The sequence below is a fragment of the Galleria mellonella genome, unplaced genomic scaffold (genome assembly GCF_026898425.1).
Source record: "Galleria mellonella isolate WM207_F2 unplaced genomic scaffold, CSIRO_AGI_GalMel_v1 utg121, whole genome shotgun sequence".
Classification (NCBI taxonomy): Eukaryota; Metazoa; Arthropoda; class Insecta; order Lepidoptera; family Pyralidae; genus Galleria; species Galleria mellonella.
Genome location: NW_026441983.1, coordinates 1,965,691 through 1,982,689, shown reverse-complemented (window position 1 = coordinate 1,982,689; position 16,999 = coordinate 1,965,691). Strand labels below are relative to the sequence as shown.

At 35.6% G+C, this 16,999-nt stretch overlaps 3 protein-coding genes across 8 annotated transcripts in view; 1 reads left to right on the top strand and 2 right to left on the bottom strand.

The window, feature by feature from the left end:
• The first annotated feature begins 382 nt into the window (after positions 1-382).
• Positions 383-5,172, top strand: LOC113519341 (zinc finger protein 28-like). Of its 2 annotated transcripts, XM_052898823.1 has the most exons (3): positions 383-829; positions 2,325-2,975; positions 4,189-5,172. In XM_052898823.1, the coding sequence occupies exons 1-3, from the start codon at positions 588-590 to the stop codon at positions 4,466-4,468; spliced, it is 1,173 nt and encodes a 390-aa protein (XP_052754783.1). In that variant the 5' UTR covers positions 383-587; the 3' UTR covers positions 4,469-5,172. The 2 variants fall into 2 exon arrangements, with proteins under 2 accessions (XP_052754783.1, XP_026760201.2); XM_026904400.3 differs by having other exon boundaries at positions 392-829; positions 2,325-5,172.
• Positions 5,173-6,109: 937 nt separating this feature from the next.
• LOC113510164 (39S ribosomal protein L43, mitochondrial) lies at positions 6,110-9,548 on the bottom strand. The gene is made up of 3 exons (XM_026893611.3): positions 9,320-9,548; positions 8,272-8,378; positions 6,110-7,415 (listed from the first exon to the last, which is right to left on the bottom strand). The coding sequence occupies exons 1-3, from the start codon at positions 9,454-9,456 to the stop codon at positions 7,102-7,104; spliced, it is 558 nt and encodes a 185-aa protein (XP_026749412.1). The 5' UTR covers positions 9,457-9,548; the 3' UTR covers positions 6,110-7,101.
• A 2,182-nt stretch (positions 9,549-11,730) lies between these two features.
• Positions 11,731-16,999, bottom strand: part of LOC113509775 (golgin subfamily A member 6-like protein 22) — a 58,945-nt gene continuing 53,676 nt past the window's right edge. For 4 of the 5 annotated variants that reach the window (XM_052898679.1, XM_052898676.1, XM_052898673.1 and 1 more), the window contains exon 16: positions 11,731-16,345. In XM_052898679.1, coding sequence (XP_052754639.1) covers positions 16,173-16,345 — 173 coding nt within the window. In that variant the 3' untranslated portion in view covers positions 11,731-16,172. The remainder of the gene's footprint in view (positions 16,346-16,999) is intronic. The other variant, XM_052898682.1, reaches the window with a different exon arrangement.

Sequence of the window (16,999 nt, the reverse complement as noted above, 5' to 3'; positions counted from 1 at the left end):
AGGCGACGGTTACCACTTTCCATCAGGTGGGCCGTTAGTTTGTTTGCCATTCTAAATTGTAAAGTAAGTTCCAATCTTGAAGAAAACGAGAATTCTATCTCTGTCAAAAATGAAACATGTACCTATCATACTCATAGACAAATAATCATACTATACTCTTTTTTGGGTACGTAATGGAATAAAATAGTTGTAATGACCGTGTACGGTTGCTATTATTTTGCGCATTGTAACATTAGTTACCCCAATTACATTAGGTTAGATACCTACGTTAGAGATAGCAGTGGTATTATATCGCCTGTTTTAAATAGTGACTATGCGCCTGATAGTATAAAAAAGTACAAATCTTACTCTGGAACATCTCATATTGTAGAACAATTATTTCATATTTGGGGAGAATTAATAAATATATCTGGCAATCCCGGGTACTACAGAGTACCTTAATTTTATTACAGAGTATCTACTTTTGTCATTTGGAACTGGCCACTTCCGTTTGTTTGTTTTATTTTTTTCTTTCAAATAATTTTTCTTAGTCTTCTTTTTGTGGGTATATTTTAATTCAATTTAAACGCAATGTAAATTGTATTACAATGGAATTATCATCTGAAATCTTTATAAAAGAAGAGCAAGAGTTTTTCAGTGATCATGACGACTCATTAGATTTGAAATTCGAAATACTTACTGATGTAAAAATCGAAGAAATTCAAATTTTAAATAACGAAGAACGAAACGAGCACTGCGATGAGGACTCCAACGGGGTTGTGAGCTATCAGGAGCTAAGGAATACATCAGATCAGTTGTGTTCAATATGCTACAGAGTGTTACCGTGCAGGTATGACTTTATATAGTTTTTTTTTTATTTTTAATATGATTATTCTAAAATATATTAACAGATTGTTTGGTTTCTATTTCTTTATTAGTACATCTGTGCAAAGTCAGAGCAGGTGACTAGTTTATAACTAGTTTTTTTGCCCGGTCCCCCCTGGAAACTATTGTGGCTAATTATTGTGGAATTTGTCACGATGGGCTAACTGACCTTCTTTCATCTTCACTTTTCATATATCACTGGTGCTCCGCCAGTGTATACCGATACTGCAAGCTGGTGACCATTCCATTACTATACAATAAAAAAAAAAAACTAGTATTTGCCTGCTACTTCCTACTTAGACCACTTCTAGACAGCATATTAAAATAAAACGTACCATATTTTAAGCTGGACCTTCAAAAACACAACTGTGAATGAAAACTGTATCCAATTTGGTGCAGTAGTTTTTGCACAATATTAGAACAAATAGACGAATAAAATATTTATGATTATTTAGTATTGTTTTGGCTTCAATTAGTCTTAGTAGAATATGTCTTATTAATTTTTCTTATATACAAGTATCTCCCATGTAAAAGCACCTGATTTTGTTACTTCTTTTAAGCATTTTCTTTTGTATATGTATGTGTAACTATATCTGTTGTTATTTGTGTGCTGTAAGTAATACAAATAAATAATGTATCTATCTTAGGGCCATAGTTAGACCCAAGTTTAAGGTAGGACAAGAGAACTTGTTCATTGGGCAGAAGCTGTAATTAAGTGACTTCAAAAAAGCGAATCTAATTTTCTAGGGGCCTTTAATTTTAAGGTAGGGCACTGAGCCTTTTAAGGTAGGGCATTACCCCTCAATGCTCCTTCCTAGGTATGACCATGATCTATCTAATAGCAATTTATAGCAATGGTATTAAGGTAAATTATGGTAAACAATAATAGCAATGGTTAAAGGAGAACAGATAGAGGTGGGCAGGTGGCGCAAGAGTGAATTAATAATATATATATATATATATATATACAATTATATTACTAAAACTATTAAGGTATTAAGTGGGTTTGAAAGAAAGAAAAAAAAAAATATTTTGGCCCATACCAATAACAATTGCAACAGAAACTTAATTATGAATTTAAAGAAGAAAAATGTAGAAATAAACATATACTTAATTAGAAAGCATGTGATTAAAATGGTAGCTACTCAGCTAAGTCTATGCATTCTGCACGATGGGAAATGGTTGCCTTTTGGCCAAATATACCATCATAGTCATAGAATACTGATAGATCTTTATATGTAATCTTTGTCAGAACCGTCAGTATTAGAATACTGACGGTACTGACTATGACGATATTATAGTTACCATGTGGTCCCAGCATAGAATAGGCCACGCCCTTCCTTTCCCATGGGTATTATAAAAGGCAACTAACGGTGCACACGCTTAGTCGCCTAATTTAAATGTCATTGTAATATCGAGATGCCACAATTTTACTTACATTGATATACTTTCTGTTTCAGGTATTCATTATTCATACACAATTTGTCTCATTTATGTGTCGACATAGAATATTGTAAGATACAAAAATACAGATGCAACGACTGTTCCGTATTGTATTACTCTGAACACGAACAGAAACGTCACATGTGCGTTGAGAAACAGAAAAATTTATTACAAGTGCGTAAACAAGATGTTATATCTGAAAATGGTGTGACAACAGACGTATTGTACTCTCCAAACTGTGGTATACCAAAGACGAAAGCTTTACACAAATGTGAGACTTGCAATAAGATATTTACATACAAACGATGGCACGAACACGTCACTAATGTACACGGAGAGTGTATAACGACAGGAGTTGTCGAAGAGAAAGTCAAGTGTGCGATATGTGATAAGTTATTTAAGAAGGGATATATTAAAAAACATATGCAGCATATCCACGAAGGGAAGAAGCCAAAATGGAGGTTTCATAAACAGCAGGAGGTGGATACAGAATATGTTTGCTCACTGTGCCCAGCGAAGTTTTTAAATAGTAGTGCGTATAAAACTCATTTGAGGAACTGTCACACGGGTGGAATCGTAGAATGCAGCATATGCAAGTCTCAAATGAAAAAATATAATTTGGCACACCATATGCAACGTAAGCATTGCAAAGATGGGAAGATACACAGGTGTGAATATTGCTCAAAGCTGTACAAGGCACTGTATTACCTTAAGGTTCATATGAAAACTTGTCGTTATAAGAGAACGTGATATTTAGATTTTTTAGGCAATTCTTTAAATATTTTTTTTATACAACTTATAATGGCAAACAAGCTGACGGCCCACCTAATGGAAAGTGGTATCCGTCGCCTATAAACTTGAGCAGTACCATGGACATAACAGAGTATACTGTTTCGCCCATGATAACCCCCATGCGTTGCTATTCCTGAGGACTCGGGTGTTATTCCTCCGTACCCAGTAAATTCACGCAATATCCCACCCTTCAAACCGAAACACAGCCTTGCAAACGCAACTGCTTCACGGTTGAAACACGAATGGGACAGAGGTACCCAAGCAATCGACTTTTGTACAGTCTCCCTCTGGAAAATCAGCATTGTACATTGAACATAGGCATCGCTCTATTGAAGAGTCTTGCCAGTAGTTCTGCTTGGCAAACCTTTGATCATGTTTAAAGAGGGATGCTGCTACCCATCCTTTGACTATTATGTCCATTCGTAACAGATAATAATATATAATATATGTCCGTAAAAGGTCTTATCCAAACTAGACTGGAACTACATCTCAGACGGTTGGGATTCCGAGGCGGCTCACTCCCGGGAAAGATGCAGAAAGCGGTGCTCTTAGATTCTGCCCGCATTGTACGCCGGATTCTCTCCCTGGGGCCCTGAACCCGGCCGACTGTGCCGGGGGTTAGTTGCCATCTCCTCTCTTTAAGAGGGGAGATGAGAATTTTCTAGAAATTAAAAAAATAATAATATACTTTATTACTCAGACTACAATTTGGTCCATTTTGTTAGTAACAATTTTGTTACAAACTATGTTAGTAAAAAAAGAAAAGCAAATTGGTTTCATTAAGCAGTTCACCCAGATGTCCCGCTTAAAATGTGAATTTACAGGGTACAGAGGAATAACACCTGAGTCCTCAGGAATGACAACGCAAAAGGGGGGTATCATGGGCGAAACAGTATACTCTGTTATGTCCACGGTACTGCTCATGTTTATAGGCGATGGTTACCACTTTCCATCAGGTGGGCCGTCAGCTTGTTTGCCATTCTAAGTTGTATAAACAAAAAAAATGTGTTTGAGTAATTACTGAAATTGTAATATTTCTTTTTTTTTAAATTTGTTATTTTGAATTACAAAATAAGAATAAATGTCCAGGTATAGACTGTCCACGTTATCATGGCACGCTTCTCCAGCTGTTCACTTCACCGTGTGTGCCCCTATACAGTCGTGGTGCTCTCGTGGTCCCGAGGAGACGTCTTCAGCGGTGCTTCGGCCAGAGGAGTGTTATACTCCCTGGTCGAAACTTTGGAAATATTTTTACTCACACATTTTCAACTCTTTGGGTTTTGGAGGGGCATGTCTCATATTGTCATGGACAACCTATAGCACCGGCGTTCTCGCGGGTCCAACAAAAGCCTCTACGTATTCGTGGTGAGGACCTGCGTCCTATCAGAGTTTGCAAGCAGCAATCTCCATTCTGTTATAATCCAGAGGCAGAAGTTTACTTTTGTTGTTAAATTTCGTAAGATTTTAATGTAATAACTAATTAATCGACGTGTAATTTGGTCGAAAAAGCTCGACTAGTTTCGGAACCATTCGGGACCCGTAGTCTTAAGCGGCTGTGATGCGAGCCCGGTTTTGATTATGTGCTTCGATCTGCTGAGCGAGTTTTGTTTGCTGTACTGTTAGAGATAAGAAAGAATGGCGTTCGGAGATCTTCGGGTTTGCTGGGTGATCTTGCTTTACGCTTGTTGTATTGGTAATACATCGTATTCATAGCGTCGCTATGATCACGATGTATTATCGAGTTGCTTTCAACTGCTGAGTTACTTTAACAATGACCACGGAGGAAAGGTAGAAAAACGGTGCCCAAGAACTTGGAAGTGCCCATTCTTGATCTCTATTAAAATTTGGGCGTCGACTTATTTCAATAGCCTCTTATGAAACCCAGTATTTGTCACGTCGAAGTGCGTAGTCAGGCTCGCGCTCGCGTCAGTTGCTATAGACTAAGGGCTAAGGTTCCGGAATGGTTCCGAAACTAGTCGAGCTTCCTCGAACAAATTACACGTAAGTTAATTACGTTATAACATTAGAGGTGTACTTGTTGAATGTTAAAAATATAGTTATTTATAAAATGTTTTTGATCTATTTATTTTCATTCCATAAAAACTTTTCTATTAACTCTCCTGTGATAGGAAATATTTTACTTTTTTTTATGGGTGAAAATGGTATGGTAACCCCGCCTGCACTAACGTGATACGCTGGCGGAGCACCAGTGAAGGGTGATAGATGAGAATGAAAACAGCCCAGTTAGCCCATCATGATGAATTCATCGGGACTTAACCATGATAGTTTCCAAGGAGAACCGTTAGGAGGTCGACCTGGTTGTGTATATTGCTAGCAATGGGATTCTCAGTCTCCATTACTAACAATCCTCTTTCAAGAAAAGCTTGAAATCACATTTTCTTTCCCTCGAGTAATCTATTTTTTTTTGTATTTTTCTAATTGAACTGTCAAATCTTAAAATCATTAAACTAAATTTGTAATGTACGTAGTTTATTTATTTATTTTAACATTTATTATATAAGTAGTAAGTAGGACATGACGATTTTTTAAGAGCATAGTAGAAGGAAAGAGAGGGCAAAAGAGGAAGGGGAAGACCGAGGAATGACTACATGGGACAGATAAAGGAAACACTAGGTATCATGTCGTATGGGGAGGTCAAGGATATGGCCTGAGATAGAGCTGGCTGGAGGAAGATGCATGAATTAGTTGCACCGACAAGAGGAAACTCTTAAATGAAAAGAAGATATAAGTAGGTAGGTATTATATGTATTTATAGTGTATGTATTGTATGTATATATTTGTTTATGTATTAATAGTTGTAGCACTTCAGCTGTCCGCTAACGACATGCTTTCTCACTGTACTGGGTTGACTGGAAGAGGTCTCTGTCAGAGATAAGTCCACGCTTGCTCACAACATTTATAAATACATTATTTTATATGTAACTTACAAGTGCAATAAAGAATATATATTGTCATTTCCTTGGGGGGAAAAAAAAGTAAAAAAAGCAAATAAATGTATGAATTTTTTATTGTAAACTATTAACTACAGCTATATATAATACAAATAATTTAAACTACACTGCAATCCACTGTATTACATGGTCTATACCGCGGTTTTTCTCGTGTGCGGGTGCGAGTCGATACATAAATAGCAACTTAGGGTATACCCTATCTACGTAGCACATTTCATTCGAAATTTATTGAGTAGTTTTTGCATGAAATAGGAACAAATATGCTTCTCTAGATATGGCTCTACAATTTGTGATCTGTACAGGCGTTTCAAGGTCATCGGCTCTTTATGCATATTTACATCGGGGCTTTTTTTTCTATTTTAATAAATTTATAGCTATTTCATTTGTCTTATGACGTAGATACATTGGATTGCAGACAAAGTGGTCAATTCTGAGGCACTATTCCTCTAAACCATTTCAATTTGATATTACAGCGTAATTTTTATTGTAACAACCAATGTGAATTAATTTTCTAATAGGTTTAAGTTGGGGGGAAAGGGATTGTTAGTAATGGAAACTGAGAATCCCATTGCTAGCAATATACCCAACCAGGTCGACCTCGCGGTTCCACCTGGAAACTATCATGGTTAATTCCTGATGAATTAATCATGATGGGCTAACTGGCCTATTTTCATTCTCATCTATCACCCTTCACTGGTGCTCCGTCAGCGTATCCCGTTAGCACAGGCGGGGCTACCATACCATTTTCACCCATCAAAAAAAAAAAATAGGTTTAAGTAAAAAATATTATATAATATATTTAGTTTATGATAGTTCATAAAATAGTAATTCCACGAAATTATCAAATTAAAAAATTAGTCAAACTCGCGCTTGTAACAGCCGCTCATGATTAAGGATCACGAATTGATCCTGAAACTAGTCGAGCTTTCTCGATCTAATTACACCAGTAGTTATTATTTTTACAATAAATAAATATTAGGCTAAGAGATTAGAGACATGCCTCAGAATCGATCCCAATGTTGGACTCAATCTATTCCCCAGTCTTCAAATCTTTCTCATTCAACCTCTGTTTTTCAAACATTATCCTCAACTGCTCTGTGGCTGACATTGGTAATCTATTATTAGCGCCGAATTTAGGGTCTGGAAGTTTCGCCGTGTTCAACTCTGGGTTCTTGAACGTGAATGGGCTCCATGGCCCCTGAATGGACGGGTGGTCGGTGTATTGGAACTTGCGCAGACGAGTCCCGGACACGTCGCCCTGCTGCGTGCGGAGCACTTCGATCCACTTCGTGACTTCTGATTGACTCTTGTTGTGCATACTCATCCATACTCTATCGCCGTTTACTGGAAATATAAGATAGATACTCTTTATTGTTTCCTCCAAAAGATTCCAATAGTAAACTTATTATAAATACTAGGGGCCCGTCCTGGCGTCGCACGGGTGGACATTTTTACATTTAAAAAAGTGGCCATTAAGGCTGCACACGCGACGGAAGCTTAAAAATGGAGTAACTTCTCCCGTTTTCCCAACATTTCCCTTCACTGCTCTGCTCCTATTGATCGTAGCGTGATGAAAAGTATACTATAACCTGTCCAGGAGTATGAAGAATAATTATACCAAGTTTCATTAAAATTCGTCGAGTAGTTTTTGTTTATATAACGAACAGACAGACAGACAAAAATTTTACCGATTGCATTTTTGGCATCAGTATCGATCACTAATCACCGCCTGATAGTTATTTTGGAAATATATTTCATGTACAGAATTGACCTCTCTACAGATTTATTATAAGTATAGATAAACATTTACAAGAAATGATCACAATGAGAAAACAATGGGCGACCTTATCGCTAAAAGCAATCTCTTCCATGCAACCTTTGGATGGAGAGGAGTAATTATAAACAGTTTGATTGAAGGCAAGAAACTTCGTTTTTTAAATACATATGCATACGTACAATAATGTGAATCCTTATATATAGAATAAGCTTCCACTGCAAAGGTTATCCCTACAGACTACAGTATGGGCTAAAAAAAGGTATATTAAGATTTCTTCAGGGTCGGCAATGCGCACGTGTCACCCCTAGTGTTGCAGGCGTCCATAGGGTACAGTGACCATTTACCATCATACATGCTTTATGCTTGTTAGCCACCTTTGTGGTATAAACAAAAAATATGTTAAGTTGGTTAAAAAGCACTCACAGTACTCGGCGACGACGACAGGGCTGCGGTGGCGGCGCGGCTTCAGGTACACCACCACGCCAGGATTTTGTTTTGCAAAGTCGACCAAGTCTTGCTCTATGTAATCCCTGCAAATTAAATATTACTACATTTATGTACATACATTTTGCTAATAATAAATGGAGTCATGAGTTGGGGGGGGAAGGAATTGTTAGCAATGGAGTTTGACAGCCCAATTGCTAGCAATACGCCTACCTAATAGGTCTACCTCCACGTGGTTCTCCCTGGAAACCATCGTGAACAATTTTTGTTGAATTCGTCACAATGGGCAGGCATAGTTGAGTATGAAGCAGGTCAGTTAGACCTGCTTCATACTCAACTATCATCCTTCACTGGTGCCCCGCCGGTGTATACAGATAGCACAGGTAGGGTTACCATTTCATTACCATCCATTAAAAAAAAATGGAGTCATGATAGATGAAAATGTAGTTAAGTCATTTAGCAGGGAGGAAAGGGATTGTTAGTTATGGGATCTGACAGCTCTGTTGCTAGCAATGTACCCTATCAGGTCCACCTCCATGCGATTTACAATGTAAACCATAGTGGTTAATTCTCGTGGAATTCTTTCACAATGGGTTAACTAACCTGTTTTCATCTTCACCTATCACTTCTAACTGGTGGCCTGTCAGTGTATACCGTTAGCGCAGGCGAAGTTACTATTCCATTATTAATCATTAAAAAAAATAACAATAATATGTAAATGCATTCATGTAAAGTAGTAGGAAAAAGTTTATACTGTAAACATGACAGTTTGGGGGGAAAGGGATTGTTAGTAATACGGACTACCTTACACCTATTGCTGACAATATACCCTAACACATCCCCCTAGAAACCGGTGAGCTAAATCCCAGGTGTATTCATCGTGATGGGCTAACTGACCTGCCTTTTCATTCTCACCTATCATCCTTCACTGGTGCCCCGCCAGTGTATACCGTTAGCGCAGGCGGAGTTACCATTCCATTAGAAAAAAAAAATTGGTAGTAAAATATTCAAAATTAGAACTACTTGCCTCATTCCTCTACTGCCACCATGAGTTTTGCAGAATTTCAGTACAATTCTCTGCAATTGCTGCACGTAACGGCCTACACCATTTTGCAGCGGCGCCCGGACGAATCCAGGCTTAAGAAATAAGTGCTTATTAGACATTTAGTTATAATAAATTAAATTAGTTCAGAAAAAATTGCGTTTTGAGGTTAGAATAATGTTTTTAGTTATTTTGGCATTGACAATTGATCAGGGTTGCTAACATCCCAAAATATTTACCCTAAAACCTACTCTTAAATGACCCAACTGTAAAAGCCTTAAAAACTATATAAATAAAGTACTTTTTTTTTTTATTTTCGTTTTAATATCATAACTGTACATGTAAATGCAATTTTCTTCGACAAACAGCGGCATATGTAAGTTAGTGGCACAAGATAGAACTAATTCAAAATAGTAATTTTAATTCTTAACTCTGTCTGCCGAGACAGCACCAACGGTAGGTTTATTAGGTATCTAATACAAAATAAGTTAAAAATGAATATAATTGCAAATATCTTTTTACAAAAACAGATTTTTTTTATACCACTGAGATGGTAAACAATCATACGGCCCACCTGATGGTAAACGATTACCGTAGTCTATGAACGCCTGCAATACCAGGGGTATTATGCGCACGTTGCCGACCCTGAAGAAACCTCTTTATCCCCTTTTCAAGAACCCCATACTGTAGTCTCTTGGGAAAACTTCGACAGGGATCGCTCATTCCATAATCTAAGTCTTCGTGGAAGAAAAAATCTCTGAAACTGCGTTGTACACGATCATCTAGTCTGTAGACGAGCCGTACGATGGTAGAAAGTGACCGTGAGCATCATATTGAACACAGTCCGTTGTACAAGCGGTAGAACACGTAAAATATCTCGTAAGACTTGAGGATTTAAAATAAGTATTTAAGATAAGATAACATACATTTTCATATTCTAAAGTTTCCAAATATCGGCTATGGAAAACAGTGTTTTGTAATGGGTGAAGACGGAGTGGTGGTCTTGGCGTCTACGCTATCAATATACGCTGGCGGTAACTGGCACCAATGAGAGACGATAGGTGGGGTTGAATGATTTCATCAGACCTGATGTTCTGTTTGTTATTTTATAGTTAAAAGTTTCGTAAGCATACATTGCATTGTAATAATGATGTTTACCGACACTCGCACAGATAGTTTTGACGCAGTCTGACGGAAAAAGGCAGCTTCGTTTTTACGTCGAATACGCGGGAGTAGCAACAGTATCCTGAACATGTTTGTTAATAAATTGGATAGTCCTCTCGTGAGAATGCTCGCCGAGAGGACTAGATCATTATTAGTGATTAAGTATTAACATAGTTTTTAAGTACACTTACTAACAAAAATGGATCCAAGTTATCTAAAAAGAAATAAATAAAAAAATTACATTGTAATGTAATAACTATCGGTTTAATTCAGATCGAGAAAGCTCGACTAGTTTCGGGATCAATTCGTGATCTTTAATCATGCACAGTTACGACATGATCGCGAACCTGACTCTTTAGACATAGTCTCTCTAATTTGTGATCTCACTGCACTGTGCGTCTCGGCCTGTTGAGCGCGAGCTGTAGGCGCTCGCAGCACCATCACAGGTAAGAAAGATCCAAATCCAAAAATCAATATCAATCCAATCTTTTTTTTTTTGGTGGGTGAAAATGGTATGGTAACCCCGCCTGCGCCAACGGGATACGCCGGCGGAGCACCAGTGAAGGGTGATAGATGAGAATGAAAACAGGCCAGTTAGCCCATCATGATGAATTCATCAGGAATTAACCATGATAGTATCCAGGGGGAACCGCGAGGAGGTCGACCTGGTTGGGTAAATTGCTAGCAATGGAATTCTCAGCCTCCATTACTAACAATCCCTTTCCGCCCAATCCAATCTATTGCCAATGACAATTTTATACCGCACTCATGAAACAACTTTTAGGAATTAAGTTATAATTGGGATCGGTTTACAATAGTTCGCATTGGCAAGTTGCACTAATATGCATCTATCAGAACAATATGGAACTAATATATCGCTAGTATTGCCAATTCGAGTGCGAAACGTCTTAATTTCAACATCAATTTATTGGAATTTATTTCAAATGTAACACCACAGGAGTGTACTTGTAAATAATAAGCGCTCTGTAGGGATAAGTGGAAATAAATTACCATTTTTCTCTATCAGTGGAGATAGTTGGAATAAAATTCCATTCTTCCCCCAAAGTAGGGTAACGTTACGTTGGTAAGGACAAATGAAACTAGCCAAAACTTTCGTGTACATTGGTTACCTTTCATTTAATTTATACATACATTTGTCGAAATATGAAGTGCTTAATCTTAGCCTCATTTCAAGGGTTGCAAGTTAAAAGGGCGGGAAATAAAACACAAAGTTTATTTTTATGAAAATTTTATTATGAAAAATGATATTTACAGAGCGAACGAGTAAATACAACTGTACCTTATGAATATTCTTAAATATATCGTAAATTGCACGATTTGCAATACAAATTGCGGACAGAATCGATTTAAATATGTAAGAGATTTTTCCTTTGCCATTGTATTTAAAAATGTTCTTATTGTAAAAAATGTCACGACTAAAAAAAAAAACATGAGTGGAATATACTTATAACGTATGCTTTCACTTTTTTAGGAATTTCTATGTATGTATGTAGCAATTACGTTGCAGTATCTAAGACTCTTATTTTGAAAAATTTAAAAGTCAACGGATCACTAAGGCGGATCTCTTATAAATTTTGAATTTTTTATAAGTGGTAATATGTTCATATTTCCTACAATGCAGGCAAATATGGTTCTAGCTATAAAAATATGATTAACTAAATTTATTTATTGCACTTCAACATAATTATAATATTCCCAGTTAATATAAAATATATCTCGTACACAACATATCGCAGGCTTGGATGACACATGTAACTTGTTACTTGTCTTGGTTTAGAAGCAATCCACTGAACAATTATTATAATATATACTATGATGGGTGGTACTTTTAGTTCAATGATATATTCGTCTTTATACTTTTTAAATTCATATTTTTCTTTTTAAATCCCGAATAAAGGACACCTTTGTTCTCTGTTCGAAATTTATAATCATAGACGTAGTGATAGTATAAATTTATCCACGATGAGAAGGGTAAAGGAACTAAGCCATACAGCCTGATCTTCAGTAATTATAGAGAATTATACTACTCATTTATTTTATTAATATTTTTGTTTTTTTTTTAAATGATGTAGCAACGTTCATAAATATGTTACAGAATTAGCGGATGAATATAATTCTCAAGGATTTTTTTATGCACGCAAGCAGCGATCAGTGTATGTGCATTACGTACATCAAATGTTAACTGGGACATTTTTATAATTATAGTAATAAAGTATATTAACATAACATTACACGAGAGTAAAACTACAAAGTAATATAGATAAATCACTATAACTACACTGTAATTTAAATATTGTATACTTAATTATAATATAATGTTGCTAGTTAAAATAAATACTGGCAGACAATAAAATATCATAACATAATTGGACTGTTGTATTACGAGAGAGGCTTTCGTTTATTTTATTTTAGTAGGTAGTATGTGTGGACGCTTATGAAGGGTAGACAATAGCGTTGTTCACCCTGAAGTCTCTGGCTCGGTTAGTTACACACTCCGATATACGTCTGTACTCACACATAGTTTTAGAGATTTCTGACGTCTCGAAACTGACATTTCTGACGTCTGTACCCTCGAGTAGTAAACATTCTTGAATTTATTTTTTTAAAATACTTTTACAGCTCTGTGTACTAGCCCATAGAGTCTATATACACTTGAGACAGTGTAAGTATCAAATGGGTGATTTTGAAATTATGTTAAAGAAATGAGTGATATTAAAATCACGTTTACAAAATGTGGTATCAAGATGGAGCTTGTAAATGGACGTTTCCGAAGTAGCAGCAGATCTCTTTATGAAATATCTTCGTTTTTTTTTTATGACATTTATTATATTAATTGTTAAATACATAAATTTAGTAATATACAATGGGAGGTATTTTAAATTAGACCTAAAGTTTTATTAAAGAATTTTATAATACTTTATAGCTGTTTGACAGATTATAAAAATTAAAAAATACTTTTTATATCAGATTGTTCTTATTAAGTACTGTTTATAAAATTTCTCTGCGAGAAAGAGAAAAAGCAATTGTATTGGAGTTAAAGTTTATATAATTCGATGGCAGAGAACAGAAGGGAATAAATCAAATTTAAAACTTAGATACCCTTTTCTCTTCAATGTTATAAGCTTCGTTTGAATCTTAAAGAGTATAAAGTTATAATAAATATTGAGGCAGCGATGTTTATTATGTGACCACCATATTGCACGTTTTAACAGGGCCGGATTAATTATTTCAGGGTGCATAGGTAATGTAAGTCTCGTTTCCGAAAAAATGCTATAATATTCTATATAACTTGTAACGGGTTACAAAATATACTGGGGGGGAGGATTGTTAGTTATGGGGAGGTTAGTCCTGTTAGGAGGGCACGAGCGAACACGTGCGGATAGTAAGCCGCAGGCCGGAGGACTGACTGCCTGTGCATGGCGGTATCGACGCGGGAGGCGCGGTAACTAGTGATGGGATCAACCTCGACTGTTATAATTTTGAAATATGATGATGTAATAAAAAAGAGGTAAAAATAATCTTCAAATGTAATAAAAATTTAAAGAATATTTCTCTAAAAAATGCCATGTTCTTTCTGCATCTTTCTCCCTTATTTTCTCCTATTATATGAGTTTTATTAAGTATGCATATATTTGTTTATATATGTATATATGTTTGCTTACATTAGTATCTATATAATAGTGTGCAACCTACCCTTTATCTTTTTTCCCAATGTTCTCTAACCAAAAGTTGTCTGGAAGAGATTGCTAAGCGATAAGGTCGCCTTTTCACTTCTCATTAAAATAAACTGTATTTATATTTTTATAATTTTTTTTTACAACACAGGAGCAAACGAGCTTGCGGCTCACCTGATGGCAAGTGACTACCGCCGCCCATGGTCACCCATAACACCAACGGCATTGCAGGTGTGCTGCCGGCCTTTTAAAAGGGAATATGCTCTTTTCTTGAAGGTTATGTTGTCGTATCGGTTCGGAAATACTGCTGCTGGAAGTTGATTCCAAAGAGTGGTTGTGCGTGGGAGATGCATATCAAATGGTGCAATAAAGTGGAAATAAATAAATAAATTATTGTTGATACGCAGGTTCTTTATGCTAGGCAGTTCTCTACACTACTTTATATATAATCCGGCCCTGCATTTTAGGGGCGGGTAGTAAATATTTTGAAATAAATCCTCACGCTTATATCCTTCAATGAAGTCGCAGAGGTTATTTTAAAATACACTACAATATAAAAAAAAAAAAAACTAAAATAATATTTTAAATCGCCTTCTGTACTAGTTCACTAATTCCTAAGAATTTGGTTAGTAGCGACTTCACTATCCGCTCCTTATAATTTCTCGCTGCCTCTATGGCCACATCTTATTGGATAGTTTATAATTAGGTACGGGTAATATCAGTGGCGATCCGATATCTATGTATTTGGTTTCTCTGGACATCAATGGGGAAAAATAGGCCATTACCTACGTAGATATCGCACATACTAGTCAGATATCTAAATCTATATTCATTTAGATATTATATTGGATAGCTAATTTTTAATATTACATACATATTCGTTATTGAACCAATGTATAGATATATTAACTATATATTATTATGTATTGCTATTACCCATTCCTATTTATAGTTTGTTTGTATTAAACGATTTTAATATACCAGGCAATTAAATTATACTAAATTGAAAATTTTCTAAATTATAAATAATTTGAAGGGAAGTTTCTAAAGTTTTGAATATTATTTTAAATTAAAAAGACGTAGAATTACATATTAAATTTGCTATTGTTGTGATTACATATGAATTAAGTTTTACATCTTAGTCTTTCGTCTTCTTTGATATATCGTCGTGTTGTCAATTTAGCATTACTTATTCGGTTATAAATGATTGCAACGGCCATAGAAACTTCCCTAAAAACATATGCCTTCTTATTCATAAAAAAAAAGAAAATAAAACCATAAACAAACCTATGTTAACTTATTAGTGTATTGTCACTATCTGTCAAATTGAGAAATTAGTGAAAAAAAAACCTCTTTAATCATAGATTAAGTAATTACATCTTTAATAACTAAAATAGGTTTATTCGTTGTTTAAAGTTTTTATGAATAAGGCGATTAGAGTGTATTTATAAGTAGGCATGGGTATTGTTCCAATATCTATATATTGGGGGGAAAGGGATTGTTAGTAATGGAGACTGAGAATCCTATTGCTAGCAATATACCCAACCAGGTCGACCTCCTCGCGGTTCTCCCTGGAAACTATCATGGTTAATTCCTGTTGAATTCATCATGATGGACTAACTGGCCTGTTTTCATTCTCATCTATCACCCTTCACTGGTGCTCCAAAACCGATATGGTCATTGATGGTGGGAAATGGTCATTATATCAATATTGTCCATATTGATCGCATATCTATATTAATGTTGATCGGTTTCTTCATTTCGACATGAAATATTGGATAACAGACATTTAACATATTCGTTATTGAACCAATATATAGATGTTGTAACTAAAATATATATATATTGCAATATATTACCATCACTACTTATAAGGTACCTCTTAGTAGACATGATAAAATTGCTACACACCTAAAAATCTTTTATAATGATTATCATATTTCAATGACGTTAAGCACAATTTTATGTATTTAAACAATTTATTCCTTATTTTTCTCTTCCAGCTGTTTAATCCTAACGGGAACCTGTACGGCGGGCAAGTCGACACTTCTGGCTCTGCGGCGGCCATTTTGAATTTGCACCGCCGACAATGGCGCGAAAATTTCCGGTAGTGTACGTTTGCGCGCGAACTCTGGAGTACGTAGAGTCCCTCCTGTGGAAATGTATTTATACATATTATTAATTTAAGTTGATATTTATGTCCGTAGAAGGACAAATGTGACAAAGGTATTTTAATGAATTATCAAGCTTAATATGTTAGCTATTTATTTACTTCTAAAAAACTATAACTAATTCTCAAAGAAGATTCCAGAGTGGAGTCGATTCTGAGGTAATATTCTTTAAATTATCTCTAAAACTACAATTTAAATTTAATAATATAATTTAAAACTTTAATATAATTTAAAATTTTGATATACTTAAATCAATCCTAAGGTAATTTTAAATAAATAGTTTATATTGGTTCTTGTTGTATATTGCCAAGTTGGGTACGCGATAAGTGAACACAGAGGTCGCGCGGTCGGTTACACATTGGTTTAATAGACAAATGACTTATAAAGGTGGACGTAGCTACCCGTACATGCTTAATACTACCCACATATCTAACAGTTCTTAAAATAATAATTTTGCTTTAATATCAAATGGAAACTTTAATTTTAGAGATAGATTTAAAGAAATGTTGCCTCAAAATTGACCCCAATTGTCTTTCCATTATAAAGTGACGCATCGTTCGCATGTTACGCGTGAACGAGTACGTTACTGCTACTAAGTAGCTGTAACTAATGGTCGTGTCTCAGTTTAGTGGATG

Bases quoted from the DNA above. Each gene is read 5' to 3' on its own strand.
- LOC113510164 (XM_026893611.3), bottom strand. From the start codon at position 9,456: ATGTCTAATAAGCACTTATTTCTTAAGCCTGGATTCGTCCGGGCGCCG. The intron at 8,379-9,319 runs GCAAGTAGTTCT...TTTAATTTGCAG, and splicing joins GGTGGCAGTAGAGGAATGAG to GGATTACATAGAGCAAGACT. The intron at 7,416-8,271 runs GTGAGTGCTTTT...TTATATTTCCAG, and splicing joins TGTCGTCGTCGCCGAGTACT to TAAACGGCGATAGAGTATGG.
- LOC113519341 (XM_052898823.1), top strand. From the start codon at position 588: ATGGAATTATCATCTGAAATCTTTATAAAAGAAGAGCAAGAGTTTTTC. The intron at 830-2,324 runs GTATGACTTTAT...TTTCTGTTTCAG, and splicing joins TACAGAGTGTTACCGTGCAG to GTATTCATTATTCATACACA. The intron at 2,976-4,188 runs GTGTGAATATTG...ATAAATGTCCAG, and splicing joins AAAGATGGGAAGATACACAG to GTATAGACTGTCCACGTTAT.